This window comes from Ursus arctos, unplaced genomic scaffold (genome assembly GCF_023065955.2).
Source record: "Ursus arctos isolate Adak ecotype North America unplaced genomic scaffold, UrsArc2.0 scaffold_26, whole genome shotgun sequence".
NCBI lineage: Eukaryota > Metazoa > Chordata > Mammalia > Carnivora > Ursidae > Ursus > Ursus arctos.
This window is the reverse complement of record NW_026622941.1, coordinates 40,062,559-40,088,753: the sequence shown is the minus strand read 5'-3', so window position 1 is coordinate 40,088,753 and position 26,195 is coordinate 40,062,559. Positions and strand designations below refer to the sequence as shown.

General features: G+C 57.0%; 1 protein-coding gene across 5 annotated transcripts in view; it reads left to right on the top strand.

Moving 5' to 3' along the window:
- Nucleotides 1-25,923, top strand: part of FMNL3 (formin like 3) — a 51,360-nt gene extending 25,437 nt beyond the window's left edge. The window contains exons 2-26 of one of the 5 annotated variants that reach the window (XM_026501931.4): nt 4,218-4,301; nt 6,506-6,586; nt 6,866-6,942; nt 10,048-10,131; nt 12,903-13,055; nt 14,275-14,383; nt 14,556-14,632; nt 14,982-15,075; nt 16,214-16,288; nt 16,880-16,990; nt 17,299-17,448; nt 17,815-17,916; nt 18,967-19,246; nt 19,682-19,750; nt 19,835-19,959; nt 20,159-20,361; nt 20,993-21,227; nt 21,331-21,399; nt 21,503-21,583; nt 21,669-21,798; nt 22,453-22,613; nt 23,094-23,195; nt 23,529-23,621; nt 23,899-24,022; nt 24,975-25,923. In XM_026501931.4, the coding sequence (XP_026357716.1) occupies nt 4,218-4,301; nt 6,506-6,586; nt 6,866-6,942; nt 10,048-10,131; nt 12,903-13,055; nt 14,275-14,383; nt 14,556-14,632; nt 14,982-15,075; nt 16,214-16,288; nt 16,880-16,990; nt 17,299-17,448; nt 17,815-17,916; nt 18,967-19,246; nt 19,682-19,750; nt 19,835-19,959; nt 20,159-20,361; nt 20,993-21,227; nt 21,331-21,399; nt 21,503-21,583; nt 21,669-21,798; nt 22,453-22,613; nt 23,094-23,195; nt 23,529-23,621; nt 23,899-24,022; nt 24,975-25,063 (2,958 nt within the window). In that variant the 3' untranslated portion in view covers nt 25,064-25,923. Of the gene's footprint in view, nt 1-4,217; nt 4,302-6,505; nt 6,587-6,865; nt 6,943-10,047; nt 10,132-12,902; nt 13,056-14,274; nt 14,384-14,555; nt 14,633-14,981; nt 15,076-16,213; nt 16,289-16,879; nt 16,991-17,298; nt 17,449-17,814; nt 17,917-18,966; nt 19,247-19,681; nt 19,751-19,834; nt 19,960-20,158; nt 20,362-20,992; nt 21,228-21,330; nt 21,400-21,502; nt 21,584-21,668; nt 21,799-22,452; nt 22,614-23,093; nt 23,196-23,528; nt 23,622-23,898; nt 24,023-24,153; nt 24,266-24,974 lie in introns of those variants that run through there. The other 4 variants (XM_026501930.4, XM_026501929.4, XM_026501933.4 and 1 more) reach the window with 4 other exon arrangements.
- Nucleotides 25,924-26,195: the final 272 nt, after the last annotated feature.

Genomic DNA, 26,195 nt, shown 5'->3' with positions numbered 1-26,195 from the left:
ACTTGGGAGAAAAGTCAGCCATAACGGACCTGGTGGGGAAACGGTTCTGAGGGGGAAAACGTAAAGAAAACCAACTCACATTCTGTGTTTGCTCAGAATAAACAGTCCCTGCCTGCCTTCCCTAAAGCCTCCAGAATCCCCTTCGTGGGAAAGTCTCAGACATCCCTCTCCCCGCCTCTCAGAGGAGCTATGCCTGTGTTCATTTCTGTTCCCCAGATTCATCGTGATCGACTGGGACCAGCAGAAACAGTTGGGAGTTTTTGGTGGTTCCTATTTCTGTTGGTTGGGTTTTCCCCAGGCCCGGCCCAAGGAGACTGACAGAGTCAGGGGTGAGTCCCAGAGCAGGACCCACACCTTCGAAGGAAACTCCAGCCCCACCGGCATTTCCCTTCCCCTGCGATGGGAAGGAAGTGAGGAGGGGCTAACTGGCTAGGGGTGCAGGGCAGGAAAGGGAACCTCTGTGACCAGGGCTAGCTCCGTCCTCCTTGGCTTCACTGGGGCTGAGAGGGGTTGGGTGGGGAGTAAGGAAGCCTTGCTCCCACAGAACCCAGGAGGGGGTTAGGCACTGAGCAGGGCTCTGTGCCTGACCTCAAACTGGCAGTAAACCAGAACAGCCCTGCTGGGGAAGCATCACATCCCCCCCTTTCTGCTGCTTCCCGTTATAGGTTTTTATTATTAGATTTCTGGCTGGTTGCTCTGATGTCTCAGAGTTGCTTTCCGTGTGAGTTCATCTTCCCCTTCTCCCCTCATCTCTCCAGGGTCTCCTTCCTCGAGGATGTTGGTGTTTAATTGCCTCCTCGTCTTAGTGCTGGTGGGGGACGACGAGGTGGGGGTAGCTGCAAAGGATGACTGTGTCCTGAGTGGTCGAGAAGCGGCGCTGATGGAGGGACAGGGGCAGAGATCGAGTCAACCCAGAAGCAAGAGGGGTCCTTGGGATGTCCGAACATTACCCGGGATTTTCAGGAGGAAGTGGAAGGAGACAGTGGAACACCCACAGTGTTCCAGACACATAAGGATATAAAATATTTATCATTTAATCCTCATAAACCCTGTGAAGTAGTGAGATTATCTCCATTTTATGGATGAGCTCTGAAGAGCCCAGAGTTGATCTTGGGCTTTCTGACTCCGCATTCAGTGCCTCGGCTCCAAGACAGCCGCGCCCCCTTTCTGCTCAGCAAGGGTTTCAGTGAGCAGTTAGCAAGGACTGAGCCTAGCTTCTGCCTCACAAGAGCTCACCATTGCTGCGGAACCACTGAACAAAAGTGTCAAGGAAACACACCTTTGACGGCGACCCGAACAGGTTGGGTTTGTCCCCTGGCTGTCCCCGGAACTCAGGAAGTTGTCCTTGCTCAGGATGTCAGGGCCCTGCTGGGCTCCCACACGTTATCGGGCGCCTGCAGAAGACCTAGGGCCCTCGTCTGGCACGGAGAGAGGCCCGTGCGGCTGGCTCCCGCCCTGCACTTGGGGACCAACTTCGTGTGAGAGTGCTGGAGGCGGGGGGAATTCCCCTCCCCACTTCCTTCCTCGTCACACTTGGGCCCCAAAGAAACAGAGGAAGCCAGCATCACTGCCCAGAAAGTGCCACGCAAAGCTCAAGACTGGAGCTTGTGGGCCTGTGGTCAGAGCTGATTCATGCTTCTGCCACCCATGTCCATACTCCTTCTCTCCTGGGCATCTAAAGTTTGAACCCTGATGTGCTTCCTCCACTCTTCCATGCTCTTAGGCTAGGGTTCCCAAAGGGGGTGACTTTGTTCCATCCTCAAAGCCCCTGGGGCACCAGACATTTTCTCCCCAGTTCACCTTGTGGGGAAGGACAAGGCCACAGCCGCTGACAGCGGGTGGCTGAGGAAGTTGGTGTAGACAGGATGTGATGTCTGCCACAGTAGCGACAGGCTCCCCACTTCTCCGGTTGCTTTCTTCCAGGGGAGACAACTATTTTCTATTTCCATGGCATGGACTTGGGAGAAATGGACAGAAGACAATGAAGTGCTCGAGATGTGCCCAGAGCCGGAACCAGGCCTGAGGTCTCTTTCTTCTCTGGCCTCACTTGGGCTTAGCCAGCAGCAGCCTGGCTGTGGTTAGGAGGGAGACCTTGGTCCGGGCTCACTTTCCACTTTGGGGTCCCTGTGATGTTGTGGCCTCCTGCCCCTGTCCTCCTCTCCACACAGACAGGCTGAGAATGGCTCTTAGCCAGGTAGTTTCAGAGAGAATATTCGGGATTGTATTTGCCCAACCAGCCATCCCTACTGCATCAGCAGTGAGGGGATTTGATTAGCTCCTCTTCCTGCAGGGGTTCAGGCAGACTCGCAGGGCAGCAGACACTGCGAAGACGGGTGTGATGGGTGGTCCTCTCCCCCTTCCTTTCTTCTCTCCCTTGCCCCATTTTGGTATTCCTAAATACTGAGCAAAAATCCCAGCCATACTCCTTTTTTTGAGCCACAGTGACCAGGTTTCTGGCCCAGAGCTGGGCCCATTACTCAGAACCAGGATGCCTTAACCTTAGGGTTACTGTCCGCTTTCTCTCCACTAGGTGCCTATCAGAGTATGAGACACCAGCAGGAGTTGGAGACCATAAGAATAGACACAGTCCTTGGGGGGCTAGATGAGAGTACAGCTAGTTTAATAGTATGTGTGTAGGGGCGCCTGGGTGGCACAGCGGTTAAGCGTCTGCCTTCGGCTCAGGGCGTGATCCTGGCGTTCTGGGATCGAGCCTCACATCGGGCTCCTCTGCTATGAGCCTGCTTCTTCCTCTCCCACTCCCCCTGCTTGTGTTCCCTCTCTCACTGGCTGTCTCTATCTGTCGAATAAATAAATAAAATCTTTTAAAAAAATAGTATGTGCGTAGATAAACGCATGATAGGTACGTCTAACAGAAATAAATGGTATTTACGGTTTCTCTTTCAGTTTCTTAGAAAATGGAAGGCACACTTCCGGCATGCTCCCACTTCTGGAATAACGCAGGGCCTGTGTGACTCCTCAGGATCCTGGGTGCACACAATTCGTGTCTCCAGGGATGAGGATGTCAGGGAGTGGGCAGATAGATGTCAACATTGGCCATGCTTGGGTGCCCAGGGAGTTGGAGCTGAACTTGGAGCAGTAAGTAAGGGAGAGAAAGAGGAGAGGAAGGCCTTCCAGGTGGCCTGCAGTGTGCTGGGGAAAGAGGCTGGATGTGTGGGAAGTCACGTGGTTTATCAGACAGCTATGATTGTTCAGGTAGGAGATGATATTTGATTCGGGACTATGGGGCGAGGGGCAGGTGTAGTGATCTGCCTACAGAGGCAAGGGCTGTGCCCTGAAATGAAGGCAGCCACACTGGGTAGACGAGAAGCTTGGCTGGGTGCGGGTCAAGGAGGGGAAGGGAAGGTAGGCTGCTGGGCCGCGTACGGCTAGCCCAGGGGTACCTTGGGCTTCCCTCGCTCATGCCCACTTTTATTTCTTTATTTATTCAGCAAACAGTAGTGAGTGAAATAAGACAACTTCTGGTCTGTGCTTCTGTATTCCAACTTAGAGTGTCTTTCAGGAAGGGGTTGGAACACTTTCCTGTGTCTTAATGGGGAGTTGCGTCATAAGTAACTTGCTACTAATAATTCAAGTACTGACATTTCATAAATTATTTCCTTAAAAAAATGAGCCGTTATCTTTATGCTAATGTCCTTCTCGTGTACTTGTGTCCTGATATGGGGCAAAGGGGTAGACTCGTGGCGTCCACACAGGCTGTGGCTGGCTCGGGATTCACCCGTGGTCGTGCATGATGCAGGAAGGCCATGCATCCCTCAGGCCATGGGGGAGAAGCAGATTGAAAGTTGCTGTTTTAGACAGGGGGCTTTCTAACTTTTCTGCCCTGTCCCAAGTTAAACACATTTTATGGAATGACTGGTGTGTGGGCATATGTATATGTATATACTTCAAATATAAAAGAAACAAAAGCTTCATGAAGGGACTTCTGGTATCTTCTAGCCTCTTCTATTTTAATCTGTTTGTTTTCATTAAAAATAAAGTTAATCTCGACTCACTAATTTGGAAAACATTGCCCAACCACTGAACTAAATGTGAAGGGGAGGCAGAAGGACTGTCACACCTCTCTGAGCCTTCCTTATCAGCCACAGAACATCAGGGGGAAGCCGAGGGCCCAGGAGGGGAAAGGTACGCACGCTCTCCCTTGCTCTCCTCTGGGTGAGGGGAGCTTTCAGCCCTGTTGACTCAGGTTCTCTCCTCAGAGCTCCATGAACCTGCCTCCTGACAAGGCCCGGCTCCTGCGGCAGTATGACAATGAGAAGAAGTGGGATCTGATCTGTGACCAGGTATGGGGTTTGGGGCGAGGCCCAGGAGTAGGGGTTGTATCTTGGGCTGGACAAGGCAGCAGGGCCGAAGGCACTGACCACAGCCCTGGGGTCCTTGAGAAACCCTGGCCTGGGCTTGGCCTTAGTCCGTGCTCACTTCCTGTTCCAAGAGGGCTCTCTTAACAGAGACAGGGCTGGCAGGCCAAGTTCCCCTCTAACTCCTGCAAAGAGCTGTCTTGATTTCTTCCCGATGGGCAGAACCCTGAGGAAGTTTGTGTAGGTCTGGCTGTCTGGCTGTCTGCAGAGGAGCTGGGTAGCTTTCCCAGCAGAGTCTGTTTCTGCCTTTCCCCAGGGTGAGGGCTCTGTCTGGCAGGGTCGGCCAAAGGACCCTTTCTCTCTCACTCTACCCCAGCCCTGGCACCTGGGTTTTTCTCTAGGAATGAGAAGACCCAGTCCCCTAAAGGCTTCAGTTCCCATATCTCAGAACATGAGGATTGGCAGCTCTCCCTGCATGAGCGGTGTTTTGAGGTGGAGTAGAGTAGAGAGATTGTTACTTAGCTCAGAACTAGAAGCAGGACCCAAGGCCTGGCTCTTTCCCCTGCGTGTGTTTGGATTTCACGAGTCACGCGTTTCTGAACTCCGACAGGCCTGTCTGCTCAGCTAGGAGAGTCCGCTTTTACTGCCTTAACTCTCAGGAGCACGAAGCACCTGGCACGGCAGGTACTCAGCGTGCCCACCCAGCACCTGGCACGGCGGGTACTCAGCGTGCCCACCCAGCACCTGGCACGGCGGGTACTCAGTGTGCCCGCCCAGCACCTGGCACGGCGGGTACTCAGTGTGCCCGCCCAGCACCTGGCACGGCGGGTACTCAGTGTGCCCGCCCAGCACCTGGCACGGCGGGTACTCAGTGTGCCCACCCAGCACGTCGTGAGGGAGCGCTCAGGAAGTTATGACTTCTTTTCAAGCACAGAACAGAACCGTAATAGCTAACATTTATTAAGTACTTATCGGGGACCAAGAACTTTACATCTACTGAAATATCTCATTTCATCCTCACAAAACCCTCCTGAGGAAGGCGCCGTTATGTTTTCTGGATGAAGAACTCAAGGCTCAGTACCATGCCTGACACTAGAGCCAGGACGAAGCAGCCGAGTTCGTCTGTGCTGGCTTTCACGTTCCACCGCCCTCCCAAATCAGGCTGCGTGACCCAAGGTAGACTCAGGCCTGAGAGCCCCTGGTTCAGGCCCCTGCCTCTCCAGGGACGGCCCGTTTCCTTGTCTTCTACGTTCAGCAGAGCTGGCGAGCGTGGCGAGCTCCTGCTTGGGGGCTGGAGAGCAGTGGCCTGTTGGTACTGAGTTTCCTTAACTGACCATCTCCCTGTCTCTTCCAGGTCACATCATTTCGACTGTTTCTCACACCTTCCTTTTTTCTCTCATTTTGGGTTCGGGTTCTGTTTCCTACCATTAGATCATTCTCCCTGAACCCCCTGCGGCACCCCCACCCCCAGCTCTTCAGGTTTCTCAGTTGTGACGGCCCTAAAGGATCAGAACGCTTCAGAGTTTCCCCTGAGTTTTCTCTTGGGTCTGATACGGGGTGGGGGGGGTGGACCAAAACGGGGAGGGCACGGTCCCGTGGTCCCGTGCCCTCCATGGAAGGGGATCGAGGGATAACCTCGCCGAAAGCACGTTCAGCATTTGCGATTGCCTGGCTTGTCGGGGCCTGGGGTCCAGGCAAGGAACAGACGTGGGTTTGCAGCCCTGAATGTGTGAGTGCTGCGAAGCCAGTCCCGTCCCAGGTCTGGGGTCAGGGCTGAGGAGTTTGTATTCCACACGGCTTAGCTCCTCTCTCCACGGCCCTCCTAATCCCGGGCCATCAGTTCGCTAAGCAGTGGACACCATTTCTCCATTGTATCTTTGTTTCGGGTGCTGCTCCCAGCTCTTTAATCCTCACATCTTAGCAAGCAGCAGGCTCTTCACGTCATTTTCAACATAGAAAAATATTTTAGGCTCAGAGACCACTAATCGGGGAAGGGAAAGGTAGCGGTAGATGAGAAGCACCTGAAAATAAGTCAAGGAAGAGAACCTATGGTTTGGATGATGTTAAGGGCCAGCTGACAACTTTAGGAGGCTGGGTCCCCTCACACTGAACGCCATGAGTGTTCGACTTCCTCAACACTGTCCTCAGAACTCTGGGTGTCTGTGCGCACACGCGTGTTTCCCTCACAGGAACGGTTCCAGGTGAAGAATCCTCCCCACACTTACATCCAGAAACTCCAGAGCTTCTTGGACCCCAGCGTAACCCGGAAGGTGACGTGTGAGGCAGGGAGGCCCCACCTTGCTGCCCCTTGTAGTCCTGTGGGGTTTGGGGGGCAAACCCTGTGACTTGGGGTGGGACATCCGCTTCTGAGCAATGGGAGTTGGGTTTCTGGGTTCCGAGGCCATGGGCCTGGAGTGGCTGGCTACTAACAGAGGGAAGGCTTATAACTGCCCTCTTGTGTCCCCTCCCTTCCTTTTCTACCCCTTTTGTTTGTACTATGAAGTTGGATCGGGGGCCTCCAATAGTGACAGGAAATTCCATGTTTACAGAAGTTCAGGAGGAGAGTGCAGGAGTCAACCAAAGTACTGAGGGAGCTGGAGATCTCACTTCGTACCAACCACATTGGGTGAGTCAGAATCGGCCGTCAGGATCCGGTGTCCTCTGAAGATGGGTGGCTTGTTTCTCTCCCTGCCATGAGGCACAGTCGCCCCTTGAATGGCTTTCGGTTCCCCAGAGCTTCAGACTGTGCTCTTTCTGGCTTTGCTCCTTTCAGCTCTGCCAGCTGCTGACTGGATGCTGCCGGCGAGCTTGGGGCCTCTCCTGGGGTCTTCAGCCTGTGGCTTGAAGTAGAAGACATTCCCGTAGCAGCTGAGACTCGAGTCTGCCTGTGGCCTGGGGCTGGGCCAAGGGAGGCCCAGAGAGTGCTGGGGATGGGCGAGCACATTACATCGGGTAGCTGAGACCTCGTTCCCGGACTGTTTGGTGCCCAGAGGATTATTTTCGTGATTACAAGACAATCTTAGCTCATGAGCAGAAGCAGCTTCCTAGGGCACCAAGAAGGCAGGTCAAAGGCAGTGAGGGCCAGGAATCGAACGTCTTCGGTATCTAGCCCCTGGTACCGCCATCTGCTGACAGGGTCCCTAGGAACGGTGGGAGTCGTGTTTGCTGGTCTCCGAGCGGGGAACCAGGACTTGCTGAACAGGCCGGAGGCTAATGTGTGAGGTACAGTGATAGATGGCCGTGGTCTCCATTTTACAAAACTGTAACCAGTCAGAGTATATGTAGTGGAAGTGAGAGAGAGACAGAGACAGAGAGAATGTACAGGAAGGACAGTGAGGGAAACCTGATGGAGGACTGCAGGCGGGGCTACAGTCCTGACCGAGGGGCCTGGCACAAATACCGAGAGCTTGCATGAGCGAGAAGTCGAGCCTGGGGTGGGGGTGGGGGAGGCTGGGCAGGTGCCATCCCCAGGGTCCTGGGCTTCCTGAGAGCAGGGGTGGAAAGAGCCAAATGACATCATCTGCCTTTCCCCTCCTGCCCGTGGCGGCCGCCCGCTTGTCCACACCGGGCTCGGCCGGCCTCGGGCTCTTATAGCGGCTACCTGTTTGCGGCCAGCTGCGGCCGCAGCAGTCACGGGGACATGGCGCAGGAGAGAACAGGAAAGGGCTAGTTCCTGGCCTCGGCAGCTGGGCTCGGTGGCCAGAATTGGCTTCCACGCCTCATCCATGAACCAGAGTGAGAGCTGACATGCTAGCAAACGTGAAACTCAGCCTCCAGCTGTATTTGGTGAATCCTTGCAGAAGGAGTGGCAGGGCCCCCTCAGCTACCCTGTGTGTGGGGGGCAGTGGGGGGAATGAAACAGATGGCAACTCCCAATCCCACCTACATGCCACCCCACAGGGCCTTCGCCCCCTCCCCTCCCTCTCAGGCCCCTCTTTCTTTCTTAGTAGGTCTTGCTGGATGAGGATGGGAGCCTGTTCTTCTCAGGAGAGGGCCACAGAGTCGTGTGCGACACACCGCTCTGCTCACCCCTTCTACCTGGTGCCTGCCTCTCTGGCCGCTAGCCAGGAGCTGGGGCGAGAGCAGCATGGTTCCCAGGCCCGGGGCCTCTTGGCAGCTGGCACAGAAGTTAGAGGTCTGGACCTGGCCCTTGGTTCCCAGGGAACAGCTTAGTGTCTGGCATTTTAGGAGCTCCTGCCGTCTGAACTGTGGCTTCTCTGGGCAGTTATGTGGGAGGGCCAGGCTCCTTCCCAGAGTTCCAGGGAGGAAGAGCTTGTCAGGCTGTCAGGCTGGGGTGTGGGTGCTCCGGGGTGGTAGGAGGCCAGGGCAAGGTGGGGAGAGGAGGGTCCTGCTTCTGTCACAGCCTGACCAGCCCCAGGGCCTGCCGAAGCTGGGTGTGTAGGGTCAGCCCAACGGGAACTTAGGCCCTGGAGCGGGGCAGGCTGGGAAGTGGGATTCCAGCGCCTCACCAGCTCCTCCTCTCTCTGGTTTGTATTGGTTTCTCTGCCTTGCCGAAGTGCCCTTTAACCTCTCCTCAAAGTGTCAAGATCCCGAAAATAGCAGTGTAGACTCAGACAGGAAATGAGAAGGGGGTGGGGAGCTGGAGAGCAGACAGACAGGAAACGGGAGGCCTGTCGGCCCCCAGAGAGGAAGCTAACTTCAGGCAGCTCCGGTGTCAGTCAGCTTCAGCTGAGCCTGGCGCTCCGGCCCAGCCTCTCACTGTGTCCCAGGGTGTGGCCAGCAAACATGGCGCTGGTGTTCCTGCTGCGGGGGAGACAGCCCTGCAGGGCTGTTGGCTGCAGCTGCCTATAAAGACCCCCAGACATCCAGGGAAACAGCCCTGAGGAGAGTCGGGGTTTCATCCTGCGAGTTTTATGTTTCTCTGTGCCGTGGAATGAACCTGTCCTGTAACAGCCCTCCTGGGATCGGCTCTTGAATTTCCTTCCAGGGATATCTCAGGCCAAGAGGCCTGGAGGCCGAGGGTGGAAATGCCCGGGTCCATTGTCTTCAGGGTCTTTGTTGTCCACCTTCCTGCCTCTCTGGCTGAAGGGGCCTGAGGCCTCAGTCTGGCTCTGAGCGGTCATAGCCATTCTGAGGTTACTCGCCTAACTGTTCCCCCATCCTTTTCCTTTTCTGTCAAACTCACCCTGACCAAACACAGAATTCCCACATATCCCTCTTTGCTCACTGTGGCCCAAACTCTCTTTCCTTTGGCCCAAAATGTCTCTGTTCCAGAGCTCTCTTTGACCCTTCCTGCCTGTCTTTTGACCGAGACTTCAGTCCAGTTGGAGCCGTGCTGGCCCCTGTCAGGCACGCCGTGCACGAGGGCCTGTGGTAGATGTTCTTGCTCAGCCTCCCGCCTCCGCACAATTCTGCCAGTAGACACCAAGCAGGGACAGCGCACCCGGTGTTGTGCTAGACACCAAGGACACAGAAGATGACGGAGCCTGGGCCCCGCCGCTTCGGAGAGGGTTTCTGAAAGCTTGTGTGGATGACACGGCATTGGGAAGCCTTGTACCTTTCCCCATTCCTGGCTCCCCGGCCTTGCGGAGCTCTAGGCCAGTGCTGTGACCGTGGATCAGTCTACCACGGGTTTTAAACCTCAGAATTTTCCCAGCCTTGTGCTAAGTTCCAGAGGATTCAGGAGTGGGTGTTGGGTCAGAGGCCCCTCGCCTTTCTCACCCTTGACCTGCTTTAGCAGACCCCTCCACTATGTTTCCTCTATCTGCAGGTGGGTGCGGGAGTTTCTGAACGATGAAAACAAAGGCCTGGATGTGCTGGTGGATTACCTGTCCTTTGCCCAATGTTCTGTCATGTGAGTACCTCCCTGGGGCTGGGGTTGGGGACCAGCGAGGGAGGACACAGTGCTATTCTGATTTGCTGAGGAAGGGTGAGACCGCAGTCGCGAAGACGGGAATGGGAGTCCCGGACCAGGAGTCCCGGGCCAGGCAGTGGTGTGGGAGTGGACAGGCAGCCAAGGAGATGGCTGGGATCCGTGAAGAAGGCCAGGTGGCTGGCGCAGAAGGTACATTTTGGGAAGCAGAGATACAGAGAGGGAGCTCAGGATTAGAACCCAGAGGATCCAGACTCCAGGCTGAGAGCAGTCTAAGGAAATGTCTTGGCTTCCGGGAGAGACACCCGGTGGGATTCATTTGACTCTGGGGATTGAGTCTTTAAGAATCTCCTTTGGGTCTCCAGACGTGAGGGGGTTACTACACGTCATTGCTGAAGAAGAGCCCCAGGAGCAGTGGGCATGACCTTTGACCCAGACCAAAAATGAAGTATTCAGAGCCCTTGCAACCAGGTCGCTGGGTGGGGGCGGAAAATAGCCGTGAGCACACGAGTGCAGAAGAGAAGGCGGCATGAGGTGATGAAAACGAGTGCTTTCGACCACAACAACCGCAAAGCTGGCTGTGGGTCTCAGTTATAACGACCTTGACTCTCTGGGTGACCTCAAGCGCATTTGCATCCTCTTGTATAAAAGGGGATCCATGTTCCAGGGTTGTCGGAAGGTTGAGATGATAATGTGTGGAAAGCCACTAGTAGTGTTCGGAGCATAGCTAAGTCTATACTGCACTAGCAGATTTATTGTTAATTATTATTATTCAAGGTGGTGTAACCTACTGTAATTGCCCAGATACAGGGAAAGAGGGACTGTGCTGATCATTCGTGGGGTGACCGAGGAAAGCTTCAGACCTAGAGCCGAGACTTCAGTCAGCCCTTGGCTGACCGACTACCCCAGTGTGCCCGGGACTTTTCCCAATGTTAGCACCAAAAGTCCCGAGTCCTGGGGAACCCCTCAGTTCTGGGACTCAGTCCTAGCCTTGGTTTTCACTTTCGTCGTTACTGTCCTTACCCCACGGCCATTCTCCTTTGTCCAGCAGACCCTCAGCCGTAGCTCTTTAGGGGTTCTAACTAATGCCTCTCCTCGGTTGGCCTGTCACTTTCTTCAGGTCACCCCTCGTGAAAACCACAAGCGGCCTACTCCCCGTTCCCATCCCTGCAGAGTTCAGGCCTCGTGACCCTCCTCTCCCTTTAAAAACTACTCTTTTTATAGAAAGAAATGAAAAACATTTGCTGAAGTGATTTTTTAAAAAATTCAGAGCTTTTATAGTAAAAAGATGTAGATCATTTTTCCAAGTAAGCCTATCTATCTTGTTCGAAAAGCAAACAAATCCCAGCTGCTTGAAACCAAAATACGCTGGATTCTCAGTATTGCAGCGTCCACAGCAGAGCTTTTGACTCTGTTTTCGAAAGGAAGATTCAGGGCAGGGAGAGAGTGTGAAGGGGAGAGAAAGTGTATTTTGGGAAGGGTTGAAAGGAAAAGGGTGAAGCCAAACCGAGTTTGGGTGAAGGCATTTATTTGTAAACTGCGTGTACCGGGGCTAAGGAATACTATTACTGACCAAGGGAAGCCACTGGCAAGCTTCCCTGTCAGGGAGCCTCCTCTGATGTTTACTTGAGAGCCCCATTAAACATCTCATCATCGGGACTCTGCAGCCTGCCCCGGCTCCTTTGGAACATTCAGTCATCTGCGGATATCACTTCCTATCTCAGAGAGCCCTGGCCTCTGTGCCTTTGACCCTGGGGCTATGAATGTCTAAGCAGAAGGTTCCTCGGGGGAAGAGCCTGTCCGAGATGCTTGTTCAGTCCTTAATGACCTACTTGGGGGAAGAGGACAGGAAAGAAAAGTGGAGCTGGTTTCTCAGAGTGGGTATAACCTGACGTGGGGATCCGTAAAGGACAATGACCCATGGGCCTGTGATCTCAAGCTGTCCTCCTTGCCCTGGCCCCACTCCCAAATTGCTGGTGGTGGTCGTGGAAGTAGAGAGTGGCAGAGACACCATCCCAACTCCTGTAGGGATGAAGGACCCCAGTCCACACCCTTGACCTGTGATTTCTTCCCCCCAGGGAAGCTTAAGCCCAAGGAGCCTCTATTCCAGAAAACCTAGCAGTCTCAAGTAGAACCACAGAAAACCCAGCCATTAAAACCTAGTGCTGGGATGGGACCATGGTACTCTTGAACCTCGTGGCCTGTCCCACTCTAGGTTGGCTGGGACCCCCATTCCCCTCCATTCAGACCTGCCCTCATGAGCCCAATCCAGAACAAGCCAGGCCCCTTCAGGGCACTGAGAGGCCCCTTCGGCCACTGCCATTTGCCAACCAGCGAGACCTGCATCGGCCTGTTCCCCACCACCCTTCCACAGGGCAGATTCTCCGCGGGGAGCCAGGGTTTCTCTGAGATGCGCTATCTAAGGCTGGGAGCGCAGAAAGCCTCCCTTCGGGCCCATGGAGCGGTCACTCCTGGAGCTGCCTGGCCAGCGGGGAGCTGCAGCTCGCCCCTGTCAGCATTCCCATCCCCTCAGGTCCCCCTCCTGGTTGCTGCCTGCGCCTCCGCTGCCCTTGTCCTGCGTTGGTGGCTCTCCCGACCAGGCTTGGGTCTCTGCTGCCCAATTCCGCTTTCTCTTCTTGCCGTCCTTGCTTCGTATTGCCCTCGAGGTCTACAGGGTGGGGGTGGGCTGGCCAGGGGGCTTAGCACTGACTTTCTCCTGTGTGTGCGCTTGTGTGTCCCCTTTCGTGCTCCAGGTTTGACTTTGAGGGTCTGGAGAGTGGTGACGACGGTGCGTTTGACAAGCTCCGGTCCTGGAGCAGGTCCATCGAGGACCTGCAGCCCCCCAGCGCCCTGTCAGCCCCCTTCACCAACAGCCTCGCTCGCTCTGCGCGCCAGTCTGTGCTCCGGTATGTGTGCTCTTGCTCTGCCCGCCTGCCTCCCCCCCAGCCCCCAGGCCAGGTCTCGGGTGCCGGGGTGAGTGCTCATTGCTCCTCCCTCCACTCTTGCTTCCAGGCTCAGCTCTCTTGCCCTCTGCCTGCCAGTCTGTCTCTGGTCTGTCCTCTCTGTCTCCTTGACTCTGTCCAGCAATCTGTCCTGGGTAAGTACATCGCCCTCAGCTGTACCCACCCCACCTGGGGTTCCAGCTCTCCCCTCTCCACACTCCCCATCTAGGGGCTCCCCCCATTCCTCTTTTTCATTCTGCCATTCCTGCCGGCCTGTTCGTCGGGACCGGCCCTCATCCAGCTTCCTGGTCGTCACCGGGTGATCCGGCTCCTGCCCTCACGTCTGTTTCCCTCTGCTTCTGCATTCTGCCCCATCGGCTGCTCCGTGACCAGCTCCCACCCAACCTGCCCACTGCTCGCCTTCCCTTCACTTCTTCCTTTTCTTTCCAAGCCCGCCTTGTGTTCATTTTTTTCCCCAATATTTTAGGAGCCATCCTGCCTGGAGGCAGGTGGATAGACCAGACGACTTTTCAGAGCCTCTCCTACCCAGGGAGGCTTTCCTTTGGGCCCTGTGGCCCTTTCTGTGCTCCGTGTCCCTCTTGTGGTCATGCTTTTCTCCTGGTCTCCTTTGGGTTTTGTCCCTCTGACCCCGCTCATCATTCTCGTGCGTGAGCAGACACCATTCGTGCTTCCTCTTTCTTTCATAAAACCTCACTGGGGGCAAAGCCAGATGGAGCTCCGGGCCCTCCTACTGTCTTTGGGGTCTGCTCTGCCCTTTGTGGGACACAGAAGTGGGATGGGGGCCAAGATGCTCCTGCCCCAGGGAATTTGTGGAAGATGCAGCGACTGGAAGGAGGAGGTGGGAAGGCTCACATGAACATCTCCCTGGATCCGTCTTGAGGACCAGGAAGCCCTGCGTGGCTGCCGTTGTATTTCGGAGGAACCCTGGGCTCAGGATGGTTTGGGCACTGATTCTAAAGCTGGGGTCCTGGGTGGTTCCTCCCAAAGGCCTGGGGTGGAGAGGTTGAAAACGGCTGAGCACCCCACCCCCGCCTCCCCCACTCTCGAGGCTGTCAGTTCAAGGTTGTCTGTCCCCCTTTCCTGCTGCTGTTGGGGTGCAGCCTGCTGTCTGGGTGATAGTGAGTGATTCTAGACCCTTCACCAGCAGCCCCCTCTTCCCCAGGTATAGCACTCTCCCCGGGCGCAGGGCCCTGAAGAACTCCCGCCTGGTGAGCCAGAAGGATGATGTCCACGTCTGTATCCTTTGCCTCAGAGCCATCATGAACTATCAGGTAAGGGGGCAGCACTAGCCACGATGCTCTGCCCGTCCTGCCTCATGTGCCAAACTAGAAGAGCTGGGAGGGCAGCGGCTTGTAAAAGGCCCATAGTCAGGGAGATCCAGCAGGGGGCTGCCTTCCCCACCGTCAGGGTCTTCCTTCCTTCCGTCCTTTCCCCTTGTTGCAGTACGGCTTCAACCTGGTCATGTCCCACCCCCACGCTGTCAATGAGATTGCCCTCAGTCTCAACAACAAGAACCCAAGGTGAGTCCCTTCCCGGCCCCTTCCTGCCCACTGCGCCCCGCACTCTGGCGATCCGCGCTCCACTTGTCCCTGGCGAGAAGTCCCGCCTGCCTGGCCTCGGGGGCCCGCGGCCTAGGTCAGTGCCTTAGTTCTGCTCCTCACTTCCGCTGGGAGGGGAGTGTCCCTGGCTTCCCTCTGGTCTGCACGGCTCAGTGAGGGGGTAAGCCCTCGTTCCCCTGCTTTCTTTCTGAAACCCACTCCCCTCACTTCTGAGGCTGTCACTCTGAAAGGGCTCACCTAGTCGTGCAGGTGAACTGTGTGGTGGTCGGGGTGGGGAGCTGGGGGCTCATCTGTTTTCTTCACCCCTTAGGACCAAAGCCCTTGTCTTGGAGCTCTTGGCAGCTGTGTGTTTGGTGCGGGGAGGTCACGAAATCATTCTTGCCGCCTTTGACAATTTCAAAGAGGTCAGTCTCCTACGTGTGTGTGTGTGTGTTGTGTGTGTGTGTGTGTGTGTGTGTGTGTGTGTGTGTGTGTGTGTGTTTGGTGAGGAGGTGGGGAGCCAGGTAGGTAAGCACCCTTTCCTGTGATCTCACACACCCCAGTGATGATTTTAACATCTGGTGCTTGACTAAGAAGCCTGCCCCCCTGCCTTTTTTTTTTTTTTTAACACCAAAACCAGAACTTCAGTCTTACCAGATCTTACGGCAAGACAGCGCCAGCTAAAGATGCCCTCAGTTGAGGGCCGCAGTCCAATGGCTCTAGCCTGGCCATGCATCAGAATACCTGAGGAGCTTGTTAAACTTGCTCCTGGGGGGCTGAGTACCTGTGCTTTAACAGCCCCCCCCCCAGGTGGCTCTGAGGCAGACAACCCACTGGGAGAACCCAAGGCAGACGTGTTTGCGGTGGGAGGAGAAGGCAAGCAAGGATCCTCCTGGTTGTTGGCTGTTATCGATGAGGGAAGAGGGCGCTCCTACTTGGAATTTCCCCAGCCTCTGGGCCTGGCTCGGAAACCCTCATCTGCTTGAACACAGGATTCCTCGACATCCAGTCGCAGCTGCTGGCCCCACCCCTTCCTCCTCTTTGGACCTCTTCCCTAACATCCATTGTTCAAGCCAGGAAATGGCTCTTCCTCCTTGAAGCCAGAGGCTCAGCAGAGTCTCTGGACTCCTCTCTCAGCACAGGGGCTTTCCTGCACCCTGGCCTCTCTCCTGTGTCCCCACTAGGACCTCAGCCATGGCCTCCCACCTTCCTCCTTCTTCCCTCCTTCCTTCAATAACGGAGCAACTGTGTTTCTTCTTGGCCTACCCCCAGAGGCACCTAAAGCCCAGACTAATGGCCTACGCTTTACTGGGTTCCCTCAGCAAATTGATGGGGGACCAGTGACCCAAGGCAGTGGCAGATCCCAGGCTTTCTTCTACTTGGAGAGCTTGTTAAACTTACAGGCTTTCTTCTATGTGTCACAAATGCTTCCTTGCATAGAAAGAGTCGTGGTTAAGCTTAGTCTGAACCAGCCCCTTTGCTGCGATGTTCCTGGGAGCCGGGCTCAAGGGCTTAGGTTCTGCTCGGGATAGAGCTTCTCACTGGGAAAGTTTCCTCGTTCAGGTATGCAAGGAGCTTCACCGCTTTGAGAAGCTGATGGAGTATTTCCGGAACGAGGACAGCAACATCGACTTCATGGTGAGGAACTGGGCCTGGGTCAGGCGCATGCCCAGCAGGGTCCCACGCTCTTTGAGACCAGGCCGAGGCCGACAGCATTATCTTGATATTCTGTCTAGAACCTAGAATGATTCTCTCTACTCGATCAGTGCTCCTTGTCCACTCTCCTACCGCAGAGAGCTTTTAGAAACTTCAGGACACTGACCTTTTCGTATCTTGGGTCCACCTCCTTTCCCCCTTCTGGTGGCCTTACTGCCCCTGATTTGGATTTTTTCAAGCTGCTTCGCTTTGCCCAACCTTTCCCTAGCTTCTCTTCCCTTCAGCCTCCGGTCTTTAGTCACATAGCGTTGTCTCAAGAAATACGTGCTGACGTGCAAAGGAGATCAGTTGTATCTCCATTTCTGTCCAGTTCTCATGTAACGTCTTCGTACACTGAATACTGAATATTAAGGTCGATATTTTTTCAGTTAAAATACTCTTACTGTTCCCAGAAAGACTCAGTATTTTAATTCAGTCCTTTGAGCACCCCCGTGACGACGCCGGTGCTAACAGCCTGGCTCTGCGGTCGCCCCTGGCACTCCCTGCCCCTGACCTCCGGGGGCTGCTCCGCAGGTGGCCTGCATGCAGTTCATCAACATCGTGGTGCACTCGGTGGAGGATATGAACTTCCGGGTCCACCTGCAGTACGAGTTCACCAAGCTGGGGCTGGAAGAGTTCTTGCAGGTGAGCTGGCCTCGAGTCTTGGCGGGTGGGGAGCCTGGGGGCAGAGGGCCCGCTTAGTCATATCACCAAGGGTTCTTTGACAAGAGCCTAGTGGATGCTCTCGGAACGCCGCCTGTCTTCTGCGGCCGGGGTCCCGGCCCTCCTGCAGGGGGCGCTCTCTAACTAGGCCGTTCCATAGGGTGAGCCTCGCCATGGCTGCAGAAGGAAGTCCCTGGGTCTTATGCTCTAGGAAGCGGTCATGGAGGGTGGTGAGGACCAGGTCTCTCTCAGGAGACTCCCCCAACTACTACCGTCTCCACTCTTCCCAGAAGTCAAGGCACACAGAGAGCGAGAAGCTGCAGGTGCAGATCCAGGCCTACCTGGACAACGTGTTTGATGTGGGAGGCTTGTTGGAGGATGCAGAGACCAAGAACGTGGCCCTGGAGAAGGTGGAGGAGCTGGAGGAACATGTGTCCCACGTAGGTAGTCCTTTTTTGCTGCCAGAGCTACCATTGAGGAGGGGAGAGGATGGGGCCATCTCAGTTCCAGATTGAGGCCCACGGAAGCCTTGGAACCTGGCATGCTCTGGCCGAGGCCATATTAGGACACACACTGACCTCCAGGACTGGGCGCGAGGTGGCCTCAGGCTTGAGAGAGTCCGATGTGGTCTGTTTCACAGGGTCGCAGACCCTGGGCCCACCGGAGTGACGCAGGGAAGCCACCGGGCCCCGCTGCCTTTGCAGCTCTGGAGGAGGGGGTCGGGCCCAGATCCTGGCAGAGGTTCAGGCTGTGCAAAGTGCCCAGGCTTTAGGCCCGGCTCCAGACCTGTCCTTCCCATCCTGCAGCTCACGGAGAAGCTTCTGGACCTAGAGAATGAGAACATGATGCGTGTGGCAGAGCTAGAGAAGCAGCTGCTGCAGCGGGAGAAGGAACTAGAGAGCGTCAAGGTACCAAGTAATCTGGGGAAGGGAGGCCCCAACAGGTGCTCGGCGCCGGGCCTGGGGAACAGGCCTTGCTCTTTCTTTCTTTCTTTCTTTCTTTCTTTCTTTCTTTCTTTCTTTCTTTCTTTCTCCCTTCTTTCTTTCCTTCCTCTCTCTCTCTTTCTTCCTTTTCTTTCTTTCAGCATTTCTCTTATCAATTTATTTTTATCTCTTTGCTTTTTCATACAGTCAGCTCCATCCTAGTATAAGAAATGCACCTGCAAATCTTAGTTTTTTTGTTTGGCTTTTATTTCTTGAGTCATGTTAAGTCTTTGAAAATCCAGATCTTGGTTCACACTTGAGGCACTCAGATGAGGGTGGGCTGATGATTTCACCCCAATTTTTAGTTGGGGAGGGAAACTGAATCCAGAGTGGGCCAGGCACATGCAGAGGAGGGCAGGAGCAGATGGGGCATCCTCAGGTGCCTCTAGCGTCCAGGCCTCCTCCTACCGGCCCCTCCCCTGCCTAACGGGCAGGCCGGGTAGCTCAGGTGCTGTCCGCCAGGTCTCCTGAGTCGGGAGACCAGGGGCTTGGTATACATCGGCCAGGCCTGCTGAGAGTCTGCAGTACTGTTCCAGGGAGTATGGAGGACACAGAGACGGCTTGGGCAGGGCCTTGTCCACAGGGGGCTGCCAACGGAGTGATCATACAAGGCCAAATGCAGCGGGAGCAGTCGAGGCACAGAGGGCTGAGAGCAGTGTGGCAGGCTAGAGGTAGGCCCGGGACGTGTGCCCCGGAGCAGCCTCCGGCCTGGGCCTTGAGGAACCAGTGAGTCTAAGGCTGGGTCCGAGAGGAAGCACACGGGAGGGTGTCCGCTGGGCCGGCGCTCTGTGGCTCACCTCTCGTTCTGTGCGGTCCAGCCTCCCCGGCCCCCACCTGGGTTCCTGCTGCTCCCTGCCTCTGGGCACCCTCCCAGAGACCCCAGCTGAGAAACCAGGGGTAGGAAGTGTCCCTCTCGGGGGCAACGACTGTTGTGCCTTCCGCTTACCTTTCCTTACTGGCACTGTCTCCCGCTAGGAGACTTACGAGAACACGAGCCACCAGGTACACACGCTGCGGCGGCTCATTAAAGAGAAGGAAGAGGCCTTCCAGCGCCGATGCCACTTGGAGCCTGGGGCGCGGGGCCTGGAGTCAGTGGGCAGCGAGGCCCTGGCCCGGATAGGCCCTGCAGAGCTGAGTGAGGGCATGCTGCCCTCCGACCTGGACCTCCTGGCTCCAGCCCCACCGCCCGAGGAGGCCCTGCCCCTGCCTCCACCGCCAGCTCCTCCCCTGCCCCCGCCCCCACCCCCGTTACCAGGTGAGGAGGACCGTGGCCACCCCGAAACCCCAGTGAGCAGTGCCTCCCTTAGGGGGAAGCCAGGGACGTGAGTGGAAGGATGTGAAGTCAGGTGGGCAAGCGTTGGCGGAGGGCGAGAATCTGAGGGAGGCTCAGGTTACTGGGGAAGGGGTATCTAAGAGCAGACGTGGGTCTGTTTTAAGGGTCCATAAAGGTGCTGCTCCTGATTCCTCTGAGGACGGCCACGGGGAGGGCTTAGACCAGAGCAGGAGACAGTGGGCCAGACGCCAATGAGACCTGCCCCACCAGAGTTAGGGCCCCTGGGAGCCGGAAGGGCAGGGAGTTCACACATCCGCTTTCCCCAAGACGCTTCGTGGACAGGTGGGGTGGCATCAGGGAAGGGATCTCTGAAGAGTCTTTGGGCCCTGGGTCACCGTGGCATTTCTTTTCCCCCAGACAAGTGTCCCCCAGCCCCACCTCTCCCTGGCGCTGCTCCCTCTGTGGTGTTGACAGTAGGCCTGTCCGGTGAGTGCCCCCAGAGCAGGGCTAGTGGGACGGAGGGAGAGTGTCCTTAGCTTCGGCGCCTCACTGATCTTCCTTCCAAATTAGCCATTCGTATCAAGAAACCTATCAAGACCAAGTTCCGGCTGCCTGTCTTCAACTGGACGGCACTGAAACCCAACCAGATCAGCGGCACCGTCTTCAGTGAACTTGACGATGAGAAGATCTTGGAGGTAGTGGGGCCTGGAACCCTTAGGGGTGGGGTTGAGGGCGCGGGGACCGGATCGTGCTTTTAGCCAGATCTCCTGGCCTTGCAAACGCCCTCAGACTCAGGCATCCATGCGCCAGAGCTGAACAGATGCTGGGCATGCTGCCAGGGGTCTTCTAGTAGGACAGGCCACCGCTTTTTCCCTTCTCGTCAACCCCTGCCAGGACCTAGACCTGGACAAGTTTGAGGAACTGTTCAAGACGAAAGCCCAGGGCCCTGCCCTTGACCTCATCTGCTCTAAGAACAAGACAGCGCAAAAGGCCGCCAGCAAGGTGACCCTGTTGGAAGCCAATCGTGCCAAGAACCTAGCCATCACCCTCCGCAAGGCTGGCCGCTCGGCCGAGGAGATCTGCAGGGCCATCCACACGTGAGGCTCCCGCTCACCTCGCCCTGGTCCCAGTCAGTTGGCAACCCGGTTCTCCACCTAGGATCCTGGCCTTCCCTGGATTCGAGGGCATCGACAGAGCTATCTCACACCCCTCAGTCAGCCACTGGTTTGGCCAGAACTTAATGCATCTGTGCTGTGTGCCAGGCACTGTGGGAGGTGCTGGGGATCAGCCCAAACCTTCGCTCGAGTTGCTGCCAGTCTAGGGGGAGCAGTCCGGTAGCTCTGGGTGATAAGGGCTAAGGTGGTGGAGGTATAGGCAGCTTTGGGGGAACAGAGCAGGCCAGGTAGCTGAGCTGGGTGATCAGGGATAGCTTCCCGGAAGAGGGGAGGTCTCACCTGCGACCTGGCCTGAGGAAGTGTATGAAGTCCACTTCAGCGTCTGGAGGGAGAAGCACGATGATCGGGTATTAAGAGTTCTCCCTAGGGGTAGAGGGAAGACACTGAAGGGCTTTAAGACAAGCTGTGGAATGTTCCCCTAGGATTGTTCCTCATGCTCTGATAGAGAAGGCAATGGGCAGACCCCATCCTCAGTCCTTCTAGAAGCTGGAGAACCAAGGGATGACGGATAACAGCCGATGCAAGACCTGAGGTGGCTCCTTCCCCTACACAGGTTTGACCTGCAGACGCTGCCCGTGGACTTCGTGGAGTGCCTGATGCGCTTCCTGCCCACGGAGGCCGAGGTCAAGCTGCTGCGGCAGTACGAGCGGGAGCGGCAGCCTCTGGACGAGCTGGCGGCCGAGGACCGCTTCATGCTGCTCTTCAGCAAGGTGGAGCGGCTGACCCAGCGCATGGCCGGCATGGCCTTCCTGGGCAACTTCCAGGACAACCTGCAGATGCTCACGCCGGTACGGCCTCGGCCTGCACCTGCTCCCCCGCCCCGCCCGCCCCGTCAGGCTGGCTCCGCCCCATCCCAGCCGGGGCTGAGCGGCTCTGCGTCTTGCCTTCCAGCAACTCAACGCCATCATTGCCGCCTCTGCCTCTGTCAAGTCCTCGCAGAAGCTGAAGCAGATGCTGGAGGTGCGGAGAGGTCGCGGATGCGGGCGCCCGTGGGCCTGGGCCCGGGTGGAGGAAGGAGCCCGCCGGGCCCGGCCTCACCTCCTCCCGTGCGTCTTTTGGCTAGATCATCCTGGCCCTGGGGAACTACATGAACAGCAGCAAGCGAGGGGCTGTGTACGGCTTCAAGCTGCAGAGCCTGGATCTGGTAAGACGGGGGGGCAGCCTGGGGCCGGGAAGCCTGAGTCACGGAGTTCGGCCCTCCCTCACCACCCCCGGCCCCCCTCTCCCAGCTGCTGGACACCAAGTCCACTGACAGGAAGATGACCCTGCTGCATTTCATCGCCTTGACGGTGAAGGAGAAATACCCAGACCTGGCCAACTTCTGGCACGAGCTGCACTTCGTGGAGAAGGCCGCGGCAGGTGAGCGGAGCCTGGCACGGCGAGCCGGCCCTCGTGGCTAGCCCAGGACAATCCCAGGAAGCTTGGGAGAGGGAACACTTGGGTCCCTTCGTTTCTGGCTTTTGTTATCTCCTTTCTGGCCACTTCAAAGCTTTCCGCTGGGGCCATGCGTAGGGGCCACCGCAGAGGGAGCCTTCCTGCAGCACCGGCCTGCCCCAGCCCTTCCCACCCGGGCGCCGCGGGGTCAGGCAGAGCAGCCACAGTGGCTCTTCGCTCCCAACTGCCTCGGGCTGGCCCTGGAGACTTTCTCTGTGATGCACGCGAAGGGCTTAGAAAAACCATAAAGCCCCCACAGCCATAAGGCAGCTGGTATTTCTGCCCCAGGCCGCAGGCAGCTCCATTTTGGAGACCAGCAGTCTCTCTGACTTGTCTTCTGTGCTACCTTGCATTTGGGGTCATGAGCTCACAGCCCCCATTCCTTTTCCTTACCTCTGTGGGAGCCCCGTTCGCTGGGTGTGTGCTTCTCTGCGTCCCCCGGGTGGCTCGGGTGGCAGGGGCATGAGCAGCTGAGGGAGCCCCTGCGGAGGGGGAGGGCCAAGTTCTGTGCGGCCCTGGGCTGGGAGGTGGGCATGTCGGCCCCCGAGCAGGCCTCAGCCCAGGTTCTGGTAACCACAGTGTCCCTGGAGAACGTGCTGCTAGACGTAAAGGAGCTGGGCCGGGGCATGGAGCTGATTCGGCGGGAATGCGGCATCCATGACAACAGCGTCCTTCGGAACTTCCTCAGCACCAATGAAGGCAAACTGGACAAGCTCCAGCGTGACGCCAAGACGGCCGAGGTGGGCAAAGGGTGGGGGCGGGTGGGAGCAGCCAGGGCCAAGGCACTTGCCCCTCCAGATGGGCTTTATTCTGGTTCTTGGATGAAAGCACTTTTTTTTTTTTTAAGATTTATTTGAGAGAGAGAGAGCAAGTGCATGCAGGGAGGGGGCAGAGGGAGAGGGAGAGGGAGTCTTACGTAGACCCCAAGATCACAATCTGAGCTTAACTGTGCCGCCCAGGCGCCCCTGGACCAAAGAACTTTTACCACATGGTTGGCTGGCTGTATGTGGGGGAGAGGGGGCTTTGCGGGTGGCCAGCAGCTGCTTCTGGGGACATAGTCTAAGGAGCTGTGGGAGCCCCAGGTTCTCTTCCATCCCACAGGGGTGCTAATTTGCCCCCTTCGGCCCCAAGCACTGTTTTCTGTGGGCCTCCTGTCCCTGCTGGGGAGCCGGGCTTGTCCTCCTCTGCCAGCCTGACGCCTCCCGCCCACCCCTCCCCAGGAGGCCTATAACGCAGTCGTGCGCTACTTCGGCGAGAGTCCCAAGACCACACCCCCTTCTGTATTCTTCCCAGTATTTGTCCGATTCATTCGTTCTTACAAGGTGAGCAGAAGAGGGGATTTTAAAAAGGAGTCTGGCTGAGAGAAGACTGGTAGGGGGAGGGAGGGCTGGGCTCCAAGTCTGGGCCTTTTCTGTCTCCTCCTCGGAGTCCTGGGAGGGAGCAATGGAAGCTGGCCACAGGCCTCTCAGCTGTGGACTGGTGGGCAGGGTGGGGGCCCAGGCCCTTCCTGTCATTGTTCAGGGCAGGAAGTGCCCCTCCAGAGGGTGGCCACCTGGGGTTGCTGGTCCCACTGCCACCCATTCTCCACCCTCAGTGTCAGCCCCTCCCCTCACGGCCTGTGTGAGCCTCACCCCCCACCCCCCGCCCGGTCTTAGGAAGCAGAACAAGAGAACGAAGCTAGGAAGAAGCAGGAGGAGGTAATGCGGGAGAAGCAGCTGGCTCAGGAAGCCAAGAAACTGGATGCCAAGGTGGGTGGGACCAAGAGCTGGGGCCTGGAGCAGAGGATTAGGAGGGGGTGGAGAGAGAACTCAGAGATGGAAAACTGGAGCCCAGAGACCACCCAGAGGGTCCGAGGCTGGAGTCCAAAGGGATGGGGAGAGGGGCTTTGGGAGGGGATTCCTAGGTGACGATCGAGGGTGGGCTGCTGTGTGCGATCAAGGGCACCCTCAGACTGCGTCCTGGGGCAGGAACCAGCCCCACGGTAGGTTAGTGAGGACTCCCTTCCCCTTCATTGCTCGGCCCTAGACCCCATCTCAGCGGAACAAGTGGCAACAGCAGGAGCTAATTGCAGAGTTGAGGAGACGCCAGGCCAAGGAGCATCGGCCTGTTTATGAGGGGAAGGATGGTACCATTGAGGACATCATTACAGGTGGGGCCCTTGTCCCTCCCTTGGGCCTGGCCTCTAGGCCCAGCTCCCAAACTCCAACCCTACCCCTTCGGGCCCTCCTCCCACCCCATCCCCAGGAGGCCTGACCACTGTGTCTCTTTCCTGGGCCACAGTGTTGAAGAGTGTCCCTTTCACGGCCCGTACTGCCAAGCGGGGCTCACGCTTCTTCTGCGATGCAGCCCACCATGATGAGTCAAACTGTTAACCCCCAAGGCTGGGGCTCTTGACAGGTACCGGGCACCACAGCTGCCCCCTCTGCATGCCCACCTCACAGGACTCCTGCTGGGCCCACAGGCACCTCCTCCCCTGCATGACTTGGAACCATCCTCTGGCAGCCTCACAGGGATGGGGGTACACCCTTCTCTACTTGCATGCCCCATGCTCTGAGAAGCATGGCTTAGCCCCTTGCATGTGCCTTCAGGGAAGTGGTGTCTCCCACTAATGCTGTCCTGGCTTCTACTAAGACCCAAGGGGTAGGGCGTTTGCAGAGCAGGCAGGACCAGGCCACCACCTCTCGGTGCTGACGCTGAGGCTTCATTCCTGGGCCCGGGTATCCTTTGTGACTTGTCCCCCGCCCCCATAAGAGCTCTGGCAGTAGCTTCTGCCCTGGGGCATCGGATGTCCCTTGGCCGGTTTCCTGATACTCAGTCTCCCTGGGGTCTCTCCCCAGCTTCTGGCTATTGCCGAGTCTACTTCGTCTCTGCCACTGCCCAGTGGCCTCCTGTCACCACCACCTGGTCCTCTGAAAATGCAGAGCCCCAGCAATCTCCCTGACCATCCCCTCTAGCCTCTCTTAAAGCTTCTCCCTCCTTGGCCTCACGATGGGCTCTTCTTTGGCCCTGCCCATGGGGCTGCCCCTCAAGGGGCTATTCCGACAGAGGGTGGGCCTGGCCCAGCCTCCTTGCCTGTTCACAGGCCTTTGTCTTCCCCACAGGCCTCCACCGCCAGCCCATTGTCGTTCGCCACCAAGCCAGGAGTGCTGCCCCGCCCAACGGCCCCCCTCGGGCTCCAGGCCCCCACTAAGACACCCCCCCGCCCCGAAGGCAGAAGCACTTCAACTCTCCAACCTGTGGACCTGGAGCCCTGGAATTGGCTGAGGGCGCAGCACAGGGCTATGCTGCTCTCAACCCAGTGTCCACCCCAGCTCTCAAAGCTGCACATGCCTGACGTCACTGGGGGCACTGGGTCTTTTGGGGCCTGGCACTTCCCCGGTGCCTCCAGTACTGCACTTTGGCCCCAGGGTCTTCAAATTCATTTCCTGACTGAAAGGTCACCAAGGGTCAGCTCAGAGCTGGGAAAAATCACTTCTAGCTTTAGCCTATGCAGGGGCCCACAGCCCCCTCTATCACTAGGCCAGAGGGATGAGAGGAGAAAGCAAATACCCCTTTTTTCCCCTTCCTTCTCGCAGGTCTATGGTCAGCTATGGTGTGGAAGTATCCAGACTTAGGGGGCCCCAGGACCCTACCAGTCTCAGAACACCTTTTACCAGGAGCAAGGCCCACCTAAGCCTGGTCCCCACCCAGCTGTGCCCTGGTGATAAGGGGAGACGAGAGATGCCACGCTTACTGCCCTTGGCCCTTTCCACTCTAGGCTGACTCTGTTCTCGTTGGGTGGGCGGAGGGGGAGAGGTTTCCCCTGGATTGCTAGAGAAAGGGTGTGCCATCAGCACCCTCACCTCCTTTCCACAACTAGGGTTTTTTTTTTGGCAGGGGACAGGGGGCATGGCAGTCCTAGCTGACTATTTTCTCAGTCTCCTGCCAGTTTCTCCTCAGCCCCTGGAGGGGAACACAGGGACCCACTTCTTTCTGTACATGGACCACCTCCCTTCTCTTGTGTACATAAATCCCAGACCTCCCTTCTCTCAACAAAGGCTTGAAGCACCAGGCCTGACTCTGTTTCCTCTTTCGGGGGGGGGGGGTTGTCAGGTGGCCCTTTAGCCTGACCCGAACCATGGGGACAGAAAGGAGGCCACATGGAGCTGCCGTCTGCATGGGGGAGGTGAGCGCAAAAGCCTGGGGAAGGGGAACCGGGCTGGGCGAGCTCCAACCACACAAAGGGAGACTGGCCTGCCACGAGACCCTGGTGCTCTCTGCTGGCCACGCGTGCACCTGCCCAGTCCCCAGCGCGCCCCGCAGGACATGGAGATGATAAAAGA